The sequence below is a fragment of the Hyla sarda genome, chromosome 4 (genome assembly GCF_029499605.1).
Source record: "Hyla sarda isolate aHylSar1 chromosome 4, aHylSar1.hap1, whole genome shotgun sequence".
Taxonomy (NCBI): Eukaryota; Metazoa; Chordata; class Amphibia; order Anura; family Hylidae; genus Hyla; species Hyla sarda.
This window is the reverse complement of record NC_079192.1, coordinates 239,822,978-239,835,811: the sequence shown is the minus strand read 5'-3', so window position 1 is coordinate 239,835,811 and position 12,834 is coordinate 239,822,978. Positions and strand designations below refer to the sequence as shown.

Here is a 12,834-nt window from a genome sequence, read left to right as displayed (position 1 = left end):
GGCACCGGATCATAAAAGGGATGTTCTGGAGCTGGAAAGGGTAGAGTGGTGTGCAACAAAAATTATAAGGGATGAAGAGAATCTTAGGAAAGATTGAAATAGTTAAACATCTCTTCTCAAGACTAAACAAATTTAAGGGAGGATGTGATTAACTGATTTAAGTATATAAATTGCCCAGACAAAAACATAAGGGAAAACTGTTCTAGATAAAATCCCCTCAAAAGAAAAGGAGACACTCTCTCCGTCTGGAGAAAAAAAGGGACTTGCTAGGGACGGCAAGCCTTCTGTACCATAAAAATTGTGAATCTGTGAAACAGTCTGTTTCAGCAACAGGTCACAATAGGAACTGTTGCTGGCTTCATAACAGACTTAGAAACATACTTAGGACAAAATAACATAAATGTAGTAAAAATATAGTATCACATCCCCTCCTCTTTATCCACCAAACCCTTTCCCTTCATCCATCTCCTCCCCTCCTTGGTTGGACATGTGTCTTTCTTTCAACCATACAATGTATCTATGTAACCTAAAAAAAATGAAGACATCAGACAAATTTTCCGTTCTAAATAGATTCAATTAAGGGGATTTTGTATCATGTCCCCATTTAATAGAGGCAACAGACGGACTCTAAATAAAACACAGAAACCTAACAAAAAAATATTACATTTACCACATAAGCTGGTGAAAACAACAGAATACTTTGAGTACCATGCCACTTTGAGAAGCTCTTTGTCACTGTGTTCCAGGGTGTATTGAAGGCGGAGCTGCACCCCATGCCTCATCAATATTCCGCTCTAGTCCGCCCCTTCTGTGATGTCTGAGCTGAGTGTAGCACCCCCCCCCCTCTTTCTGACATCACTGAAGGGGGTGGGCCAGGGTGGAATATTGATGAGGCATGGGGAGCTGCCCCACCTCCAGTGTGCCCTAGAACACAGTGACAAAGAGCTTCTAATGGGCAGAGCCATGGATATATAAAATATATAAAACTATAAGTGACCCTTCTTTGTACAGCTATTCGCTATTCACTATAACACAATATATTGCGTTTAGTGTGGGTGAAATAGCTGTCAATTCTCTTTAACCCCTACAGGATACAGGACATATGTGCATGCCATGGCTGCCTGTTACTTGGTGCATCAGGATGTACATGTACGTGTTCAGTCTCATTGGGGCTATGACGCCAATGCAGGAGCTTATTGATAACAGTTGTGACGCTTAGTGCTGCATCTACAACTATTTAGGAGTTTCTTCTCTCTCTCTCTCTCTCTGCCAAAGGGTAAAGTCAGACAGGGCAAGGCAAAGGAAAAACTATACATATAACTTTTATGCACCGCTGTATTTTTGCTGATGTTTTCTCCACATGTTATTTAGCTATAATCTGGTTTAGAATAATTATAGAAGAAAAATATCTTTGGAAATGTTTTATTTATTTTTTTCTTCGCCGCCCCCCCCCCCCCCCAGTTTTTGGTGTGTGTGTAAAATATACTGGATATAATGAAAACCCAAAAAACAAAACTGATATGATGATTTGTCAGACCAGGTAGTGTACAGAAACGACCATGTTGAATCATTGAGGGAGGAAGCTGCTTTACATGAATTTGTCATCCCCTCGGGGCTGCACATCAGGCTGTCATTGGCCTCCATGATTGCTGCCACCATTTACTGGATGAGAACACGATGGAGAAGACTGTTTTATTTTGGCATCTTCCAACTATTTTTTGAAGTTAATAGTTCTACAAACTTTATTTCAAATATGTTTAAAATGTATATTTATCAGGTCTTTACATTTAGTAACAACTGTCTGCTGGTTAATATTTATTTATTGGATTGCACAGCTGCTTTCCTGAGCGAATCCTTCAGCACTTTCATTTAGCTGTTATTGCTTGTTACTGTATTTGAAACTAATTATAAAACACACACCTGCTGCCAGATGCCGCCATTTAAGTGTGAAGGTGGAATTGCACATATGTGGATTTTTTTTTTCTTTGAGGCTTTCAAGATAATTCAATTTTAGTATTCATTTCCACTCATCTATGAAATAGAACAGATGGGCGCTAATATCATATCAACAAATTCTTGTTATCTTAAGACTGAGTTATTAGGTGGTCTAAATGGTGAACATCTGTTGATGTAAATAACAGCTCTGCATTAATACGTTGATATATCTTTGTCAAAGAAAACACGTATTAATAAACATTCTGTGAAATGATCCTCAGTGCACTGACTTCTAAACTATTTTTGACATAACTGTCCAGAAGTTTTAGAAGTATAGATATAAAATGGTTTGGGACATGTTTGGCCACTTAGATTTGTCATACAGTCATATAGGATGGGTCCCTTTAGTTGGAGATATCTTTAAGATTCTCACAGAGTGTTAAAGGAAATGAGTGGCCTTTCCAATTTTTTTTGCATTTTTTGCCATGCACAAATATGTAATGCCCACAAAGCATCAGTGCCAAGAGGACTCACTGATTATTTACCAGATAAATGCACCATCTACATCTTTGGGTTGGACTACAACAAGGTCAAAATCTGCTTTGAATTTGTTTTCATTTTTACAATATTTTCATAATATGGCCATTCAAAGTTTTATCCCTGTAAACTATTTTCCTTTCAGTGATACCACACTTCAAAATATGCATTTAATGTCATGTTGTAGAGTGGTTTCTGAACATTTGGTGGCCCAAGTGAAAGCATGCATTGAGATGGTCCGCCATGCTCAGTTCAGCTGCCATTTTGCAGTTTAGTCTCTACTGTTTATTGCAAGCAAGAGGAGAAAGTGTGTTCTCTGTTGCACCAGAGGAAACCAGAAAGTGCTTAAATCCATAAGAGAAACAAACAGTTAAGGAATGTAGGTCATTTAAAGAAAAAACCTGCACATTTGTTCTCCTTTTACATATGTGTGTGATACACCTCTGATTTTTCCAACTTTGCTTAATGGGAAAACTGCCTAATACTCTAGGCTTGTATTTGCCATCCACTTTACTGTTTATTTATTTATTTATAACACCATGCCAAGCAATTTCATGCAGACCTTACTGCTACTACCGGAGGAAGCGCTTTTGAGGTTCCAAAGGTCCATAATTGATAACTGCCATACTACTATACTACAATAAACCTCATTGGTTTTTCAAATGTATTGATTGACTTTGTAAAGTAATGTCCAATAAGACAATATTTGACTTTTCTTCTTTTAAGATGATGTTGGAGCAATACCTTTAAAGCAGTTTCCTAAACATGTTGCAGAACTACATGCAAGTAATGGATTTACTGAAGAGTTTGAGGTACAATATAACAATTTTTTATATGACTTTTTTTTCAATTGTATTTTGACTACTTTAATCATATTTGGGATGGAATTTACAGTAAGTGATTGGCATACTATTCTTCATGTTAGAAATAGAAAAGTAAAGTACCAACATTTCTAGATAGCTGACGTGTGTTTTATTTACCAACTTTCTCTCTATCTATCCATTAAAAGCCTGTTGTTTATTTTCAGGTTTTGGTAGACCCTGGATCTAATAATAAATCATTTTTTAGTGAATTGACATGCTTCCCTTATGTGCCCTTATTCATCAGCAGCCTGACTACCATCCATTTATCTAGAAAATGTATCTCCCTTCACCTCAAGTGTTCATGATTACTTAAACTGTGGTCTGTGTAAGGTTTGAGTTGAGATTTTTGTTACGGAGCTGGATGTGGATCCTCTAACCTGTGTGGCTGATGACATGGACCGTATAGGGGAGTGGAGTCTAAGGTGTCGCTGGTCTTCACCAGAGCCCGCTGCAAGGCAAAATGGGCTTGCTGCGGCAGGCGACACCCAGGTCGCTACCCCTGACACAGCTCGACCACACAGGTAGCTGGGCAAGGCAAGGTACCAAAGGATAAGGCAGTAGCGTAATGAAACGTAGCAGAAGGTCAAGGCAGGCGGCAAAGGTGCGAAGTCAAATAATGTAGTGGGAAGGTCTGGATACACGGGTAAGGCAAACAGGCAATATGGAATGCTTATCTCAGGCTAGGGGCACTGAAGATCTGGCAGGGAAGTGTGGGAGGTACAGGGACATTATAGAGTAGTGTCAGGTGTACAACTAATTATGGGCGTACTGGCCCTTTAAATCTCAGAGGTCCGGCGCTCGCGCCCTAGGAGATGGGGACGCGTGCGCCGGAGCTGAGACACAGTGGAGTAAGCGAATCCCAACCCCGCCGGCAGGGACAATGCGCTTGTGGCCAGAGCGCAAAGTTTGACAATTTTGATATGGAGTATTATTATACAGTAACTAATCCTTTACACATAATACCAATGGTAGATGTGCTGCTAGATTCTTCCTACTCTCCAATGCTGGCATCCTCTGCATGAACTTTAGTTTATACAACTTGTGTCACAAGTATACTTTAGAATACCTTCATCTCCTTTATCATATTTTGATCTATTTGCCTTCACATTCACTTTTCGTTTTTAAAGGGGTACTCCTGTGGAAAACTTTTTTTTTATTTTTTTAAATCAACTGGTGCCAGAAAGTAAAACAGATTTGTAAATTACATCTATTAAAAATCTTAATCCTTCCAGTACTTTTTAGGGGCTATATATACTACAGAGAAAATGCTTTTCTTTTTGGATTTCTCTTCTGTCACGACCACAGTGCTCTATGCTGACCTCTGCTGTCCATTTTAGGTACTGTCCAGAGCAGGAGAAAATCCCCATAGCAAACATATGCTGCTCTGGACAGTTCCTAAAATGGACAGCAGAGGTCAACAAAGAGCACTGTGGTCATGACAGAAGAAAAATCCAAAATTAACTCATTAGTAAAGTTAAAGGGGTTATCCAGGTAAAAAATGTTTTTTTATATATCAACTGGCTCCAGAAAGTTAAACAGATTTGTAAATTACTTCTATTAAAAAATCTTAATCCTTTCAGTACTTATGATCTTCTGAAGTTTAGGTTGTTCTTTTCTGGCTAAGTAATCTCTGATGACACGTGTCTCGGGAACCGCCCAGTTTAGAAGAGGTTTGCTATGGGAATTTGCTTCTAAACAGGGCGTTTCCCGAGACACGTGTCATCAGAGATTACTTAGACAGAAAAGAACAACCTTAACTTCAGAAGCTCATAAGTACTGAAAGGATTAAGATTTTTTAATAGAAGTAATTTACAAATCTGTCTAACTTTCTGGAACCAATTGATATATTAAAAAAAAAAAGTTTTTTCCTGGAATACCCCTTTAAGTTCACGTCCATCTGGCCGATTCCCTGAATTTTCAGATGATCTATAAACCCTCATATGTCAAGAACAGAAGTGCGTATCAAGAAACTGTATAAAAGGTGTGTGATCGGGTTACTCTAAGCAATTTAATCATAGTAAAAGCTAATTTGGGGGGGTGACCAAAAGGTCTCTTTAATTTGTATTTAATAAAAATAAATCTTTTACAGCTGCTAAAACCAGACAACAAAGTAAAATGCTGTGAATTTTGCATTGACTTGCAAGGCTGATTGGAAAAGGATGAATGTGCTGACATGCTGGTTGCTAGGACTACTTTTCACCTCAATGAGGACAATTGCCACAATTCTTTTCGGATTTCCCTTCTGTCATGACCACAGTGCTCTCTGCTGACCTCTGCTGTCCATTTTAGGAACTGTCCAGAGCAGCATATGTTTGCTATGGGAATTTTCTCCTGCTCTGGATAGTTCCTAAAATCGACAGCAGAGGTCAGCAGAGAGCACTGTGGTCGTGACAGAAGAGAAATCCAAAAAATAAAAGCATTTTCTCTGTAGTATACAGATCCTAAAAAGTACTGGAAGGATTACGATTTTTTAATGATTTAAAAAAAAAAATAAATAAATAAAGTTTTCCACGGGAGTACCCCTTTAATGTGGTCATGTTTTGTGTTTAATTCATGTGGGAACAAAGTTGTCAAAGACAAAGATTCATGAACTGTTTTAATCTAATTTACCCCCGGAAATTATACATTAATACCATCTATGAGTTGCATTTTGTTTTTTCGTTTGTCATTCACTATTATGTTCACATTGTAAAATTTATGTCATTTCTTTTATTCACTCCTTCATTAGACACTGAAAGAGTTTTATCAGGTAAGAATGTTTTGTTGTTGTATATTAGAGTAGCTATGCCTGAAAAGTTTGTATATCATATCCTATAATCATATCCTATATAGCCAGTTGTAGCTCGGTAATAACAGCTTTTTACACTATATGGGTCCTGTATTTACATGATACATGATAAACAATATAGATCAATTTTGGAATGGGTCGTAAAGTCTTATTGACTTGGAAAATGGGTGTAACAGACTACCCTGTTCTTCCTGTTATGAAAAGCATTAGAACCCTGTGTACACGGAACATAATGCCAGGGTGAACATAGCCTACATGAGATTACTTTGAGATTAACTTTGGTATTTATTTCCAGGAGGTTCAGAACTGCACTGCAGATTTAGGAATAACATGTGACAGCTCAAACCACCCAGACAACAAGAATAAGAACAGATACATAAACATTGTTGCTTGTAAGTATGTAGAAAATAAATAAGTACTATATACAGGATGGTGCATATTTATAGCCTTGGTATTTATAGTTGAGAGAACATAACACAACTTTATTAACATGAAAATACTCTCTCTCTCAAGTTTTAACTATACACTACAAAAAAGGGATTTCCAGTGATGACATGATAGATGTCTATGCGGTAGTCCAGTTCTGTCCAGACATGTGCCAACATATCCTCAGATTTGGACTCAAGTGTTTCAGTAATGCATACTCTTTATCCCGTGCCTGGGAAGGGGGTGGGACATGGGTTCAGAGTGATGTAGCCCCACAAAAGAAGCATCAGGTTGTTAGATCTGGTTATCATGGAGGCTATCTTTGGTAAAGCGGTGTTTCTGTGGGGGATGATCCAACGGCCAGGTAGAGTTTTATTCTGGTATCTGTGAATATCCAAGTGGATGTTCTGCAGATATTCTTCTGTCTTTGGCAATAAGCTATTCCTTTATTATATCCAGGTAAAGTGGCTAGTGAAGGTATACTCAAGGGGGAAAATAGACTTTGTGGTCTTGATAAGAACAATAGTTTTTTTTATGAGCCCCAAATTCTAACATTGTGGTGATTGTCCTCATTGAGGTGAAAAGTAGTCCCAGCAACCAGCATGTCGGCACATTCATCCTTTTCCAATCAGCCTTGCAAGTCAATGCAAAATTCACAGCATTTTACTTTGTTGTCTGGTTTCAGCAGCTGTAAAAGATTTATTTTTATTAAATAGAAATTAAAGAGAACATGTGGTCAACCCCCCCCCCCCCAAATTAGCTTTTACTATAATTAAATTGCTTAGAGTGCCCTGATCACACACCTTTTATACAGTTTCTTGATACACACTTCTGTTCCTGACATATGAGGGTTTATAGATCATCTGAAAATTCAGGGAATCGGCCAGATGGATGTGAACTTAATTTTAATAATAAGTGATCATCATGTGATGGGTGGGATTACACAATCAGGGGGCGTGAATGTTGACAGGCTTGTATACATATATTACACAGCCCTGACTGTATAATCCACCCATCACCTGATATTCATTTAAAGGGTAGCTCCCACCATCATATTTTTTTTTTTCAGTCCCTGCCTATTGCCAATCTATCCCTAACCCACTCCCTGCTTTAAATTTTTCTTTTTACTATATTAAAAATAACTTTTTGTCTGCCTGGTAGTGTGCTCGCTACCAGGCAGACTTCCCCAACAGGCACCACGTCACTGATGCCTGCTGGGGACAACACTTCCGCCCTTAGTTTATCTACACAGGGTGCCTCCAGCTGTTTCACCACTACAACTCCCAGCTTGCCCTGACATCTACTGGCTGTCAGGGCATGCTGGGAGTTGTAGTAGTGAAACAGCTGGAGGCACCCTGTGTAGATAAACTATAAGTTAGTGCCATGCGGCGCTAGCCCGTTCCCTCCGTCAACCCCCCCCCCCCCCCCCCGCCATACCCTGTTCCCTCCATCACAACCAGCCCCCCCCCCCCCGCTTGCCCGCATACCCCGTTCCCTCCATCACAAACCTCCCATGCGTGCAGGGACAACAGCGGCTAGGGGAGGAGTGGCCTCCCAGCCAGTGGCCGGGGAGCCAATGCGCTCGCTCCTGCCTGTCTGATTGACAGGCAGGGAGCAAGAGCAGCCTAAATGAAAAAGGACTGATTGCCAGGCCAAAATCAGTCCTTTGGATAGGGGAAAAGATGTGTAAGCACCGGAGAACCCCTTTAAAGCTCTGTAAATTATAGAATACTCTAGTACTGTGCATTTTTGCAGTACAATTCTTTCTTAACCTTAAATACACTTACTAGACCAAGCATGCATTTTTTTCTAAGAGTAAAAAGTAATAAGCTAATAAACACCTTTTACTTTGTGGTTAATGTTATGTTTCAGTTTAACAATATCCATGACAACAATGATAAAATTGCAACTGAATTGTGACTTCTTGTTTGTTTCAAATTTCTCCCTTTAAGATGATCACAGCAGAGTTAGACTTTCACAAGTCGGAGAAAAGGATGGAAATCCAACTGATTACATTAATGCAAATTATGTTGATGTAAGTACATATTCTATTTATTCAGTGGTGAAAACTAGAGATGAGCGAACTTACAGTGATTCGATTTGTCACGAACTTCTCAGCTCGGCAGTTGCTGACTTTAGCCTGCATAAATGAGTTAAGCTTTCAGGTGCCCCGGTGAACGGGAGACTCTCTCCTATGACTTTATCCACCTTTTCCAGCCCACCGGAGCACCTGAAAGCTGAACTAATTCATGCAGGCTAAAGTCAGCAACTGCCGAGCCGAGAAGTTTGTGATGAATCGAATTACTGGAAGTTTGCTCATCTCTAGGGAAGACTATCTTACAAGTGATATCTGTTATTATATACCATCTATACCCTAAAAGCTCCAAAGTGGATGTTTGTACATAAAAAGGAAACTGCTGGAAGTGATCTGTACAGCATTATAGTGAATTTCTCAAAGAGAATACCAGAAACTTTTCCCATTCATGTCAGTGGAACAGCTCCTGTCTATTGTTGCATATGTCCATGGGGCTTGCTGTACAGCGTATCTCTAAATGCTGGAGAAGAAAAAAAACAGCTCAAGTAAGATGGCTCCCGTTATAATAATGTCTACAAAATGAATATGAAAAATAAAAACAGAAAATAGGAACATTAGAAAAATAAACATGTTTCAGTATCCGGCTCCAATCAGTAAAACAATTCTAGGCAATACCTTCCCTTTAATGCTACTCCATACAAATATGTAAAAAAGACATTTGTGGAAACTGCTTGGAGAAGAAACTTTCCTATCCTAGCATGACTGTGGCCCTGTACACAAAGCAAGGTCCATAAAGATATGGTTTAGGGTGGAGGAACTTGAGTGGCCTGCATAGAGCCCTGATCGTAACCCTTTCAAACTAGTAATTAGAACCATAATTGCAAACCAGATCTTCTCATCCAACATCAGTACCTGACCTCATAAATTATCTTTTGGCTTAACATGCACAAATTCCCTCAGATGCCTTCCAACATCTTGTGAAAAGCCATTTTAAAAGAATGGAGGCTGTTACTGATAGAAAAAATCTGGAAAATCAGGCTTCCACATGCTTTTGGTCATATGGGGTGTGACATTCTGGCCTGCTATAATTTGTGTGGTTTGTTGCTTTTTGTATTTCTATACTTAATACAGTTCTTAGGTATTATTGCTAATTGAATACATTAGTATTTTTATAAACTCAAAGTGGTCTAGAGCATCACTGAGGGTGGTCTACAATTTATAATTTTTTTTACTTACTTATGCTGCAGGTTTTTTTTTGTGCAATGCATTTTTTTGTGTTCTCCTAGCAAAGTGATTTCTCCAAACTGATCTTGGTAGACACTTTTGGATGCAGTTACCTTAATTAATCATTTGCGAATAATCAAAAAGTCTTAAAGGGGTACTCCACTGGGAAAAAAAAAATTAAATCAACATGTGCCAGAAAGTTAAACAGATTTGTAAATTACTTCTAATAAAAAAATCTTAATCCTTCCAGTATTTATCAGCTGCTGTATGATCCACAGGAATTTCCTTTCTGTCTGACCACAGTGCTCTCTGTGTCAGGATCTGTCCAAAGTAGGATAGGTTTTCTATGGGGATTTGCTCCTACTCTGGACAGTTTCTAAAATGAACAGAGGTGTCAGCAGAGAGTACTTTGGTCAGACAGAAAAGAAATTCAAAAAGAAAAGAACTTCCTATGAATCATAAAGCAGCTGAAAAGTACTGGAAGGATTAAGATTTTTTAAATAGAAGTAATTTACAATAACTCTGTCTTTCTGCTCTGTCTGAGTGTTGCTTTGTAAGAGAGGCAGCTGAAAAAGAGTGGTAAAACAGGAGTTTGAGATCGCTGTGTTACTTTCCTTACACTGTGGAGACTTTAAACTCATAAGGTATACTGACAATTTAATTGTAATATTTACTCTCTGTTTTTTGCTGTTAATCTGTGAAATCCCCATAACTAGATGGCCTTCATGTTGGAAAATGCAGTCCGGTGTACATCTTGCGTGATGTATGCAATCCTTGAACAGCAGTATGAGGGTGCATATTGTTGTCTGAGTTGTTCATTTGGAAGCCAGATCCTGGATCTAGAGGAGCCACTGGCAACACTGAGATGCATTGACAACTTGGAGAGGAGCCTCCTGCTCACTGAGCAAGTACTCTCTGGGGTAGAGGTGGGGGAGGATAGTGGGACGGAGGTGCAGGACAGTCAGGCAGCTAGCTAGGTTACAGTTAGAAAATGGGGTAGAGGGAAAAGTGTCAGGGAGGCTAGTCCTGAACTGGCACACCCCAACAAGTTTGCCCGGTTGGCAGATTAGGGGGATGCCATTTCAGAGCTAGCAGTACTGCAGTAAGATACTGCCAATGACCGCCAAGGGGGTGTCTGCTTCAGTAAGGAGTGAAGGAGAATTGCAGGGCAGGCCAGACAGGTACTGGTAGTGGCGGACACTATTATTAGGGGGACAGACAGGGCGATCTGTCACAAAGACCGGCCTCGCCGAACAGTGTGTTGTCTACTTGGAGCTCCAGTTCGGCACATCGCAGATCGGGTTTACAGTTTGCTGAGGGGGGCTGGAGGAGACCTCCATGGTACATATTGGCACCAATGACAAAGTAAGAGGGCTGATTTCAGATTTCTGATTTCAGATTTCTGATTTGCTTAAGGCAAGGACCTCCAAGGTAATATTTCTGAAATATTACCTGTACCACAAGCCACACCAGAGAGGAAGTGGGAGATCAGGATGGTAAACAAGTGGCTCAGAAGCTGGTGTAGGAAGGAGGGATTTGGGTTCATGGAGAACTGTGCAGACTTCTCTTCGGATACCGACTCTACCGTAGGGTCGGGCTGCACCTCAATGGGGAGGGTGCAGCTGTGCTTGGGGAGAAGATGGCTAGAAGGGTGGAGGAGTGTTTAAACTAGGGACTGGGGGGGAAGGGAACTTACAACATAAAGGGGGAAGATAGTGTAGATAGAGAGGGGGACTTATTAATGTACCTGTGGGTGGAGCGGAGGGAGGGGTTAGAATCGTTAATAGGGATGGGCTTCATAGGGGGAAAAAAATACACCATTGACTTGCATATTGACTAATGCCAGAAGTCTAACCAATAAAACTGACGAACTGGAGTTGAAAATGTCTGAGGAGAATTATGACATAGTGGGTATAACAGAGACTTGGTTGGACGATAGCTGTGACTGGGCGGTCCACATACAGGGTTATAGTCTATTCAGGAAGGATCGGACGAAACGGAAAGAGGGAGGAGTTTGTCTTTATGTAAAGTCCAGTCTGAAGGGTATATAGGAGTGAAATATGGCAGGGAAACGATAATGTGGAGTCATTATGGGTAGAAATATATGGAGATAAAAATAAAAAAAATTCTGACAGGGGTTTGCTATAAGCCATCAAACATAATGGAAGAGGCAGAAGATCAATTACTGAGGCAAATAAAGCAGCAAATCAGAATGATGTGATAATAATGGGGGACATTAACTATCCTGATATAAACTGGGAGACTGAGACCTGCGAATATCATAAAGGAAACAGGTTTCTGACTATAGCTAAAGACAATTATCTGTCCCAAATGGTGCAGGGCCCGACCAGAGGGGGCGCCCTATTAGACTTAATATTAACTAACAGACCTGACAGGGTAACTAATGTGCAGGTAGAAGGACACCTAGGAAATAGTGATCATAATATAATACATTATAACTTGTTCTTCAATAAGGGAACCTCGTGAGGGGCCACAAAAACAATGAACTTTAGTAAGGCAAAGTTTGATCAACTCAGAGAAGCCCATAACAATATAAAATGGGATAATGTCCTCAAAAACAAGAATACTGACACTAAATGGGAGACTTTTAAGTATATTTTAAATTCTCACTGTAAAAAGTACATACCTTATGGGAATAAAAGGGTCAATAAATGACAAAAACAAAGCATTTAAACTACTAAAACAGGACAGTAGTGAAGAAGCATTAAAAAGCTATAGAGAAAAATGTAAATTGTGTATAAAAAAAAACAGATAAAAGCCGCAAAAATAGAGACAGAAAGACTCATTGCCAAAGAAAGTAAAGCTAACCCCAAAATGTTCTTTAACTATATAAATAGCAAAAAAGTCAAAAATGTAAGTGTAGACCCTTTAAAAAATTATGAGGAAGAAATTATAAACTGGGATCAGGAAAAAGCAAATATATTAAATGGGTACTCTCATTAAAAAAAAAAAAAATTATTAAAAAGATTATGTAAAAAAAAATTTTTCTAATATATTTTATTTAA

The 12,834-nt window shown here is 39.3% G+C and overlaps 1 protein-coding gene across 6 annotated transcripts in view; it reads left to right on the top strand.

Annotated features, from left to right (window-relative positions):
- The window catches only part of PTPRZ1 (protein tyrosine phosphatase receptor type Z1), a 263,148-nt gene that overhangs the window by 215,001 nt on the left and 35,313 nt on the right, over window positions 1-12,834 (top strand). For 3 of the 6 annotated variants that reach the window (XM_056573802.1, XM_056573800.1, XM_056573799.1), the window contains 4 exons: window positions 3,199-3,284; window positions 6,064-6,084; window positions 6,419-6,515; window positions 8,502-8,584. In XM_056573802.1, the coding sequence (XP_056429777.1) occupies window positions 3,199-3,284; window positions 6,064-6,084; window positions 6,419-6,515; window positions 8,502-8,584 (287 nt within the window). The remainder of the gene's footprint in view (window positions 1-3,198; window positions 3,285-6,063; window positions 6,085-6,418; window positions 6,516-8,501; window positions 8,585-12,834) is intronic. The other 3 variants (XM_056573798.1, XM_056573803.1, XM_056573801.1) reach the window with 1 other exon arrangement.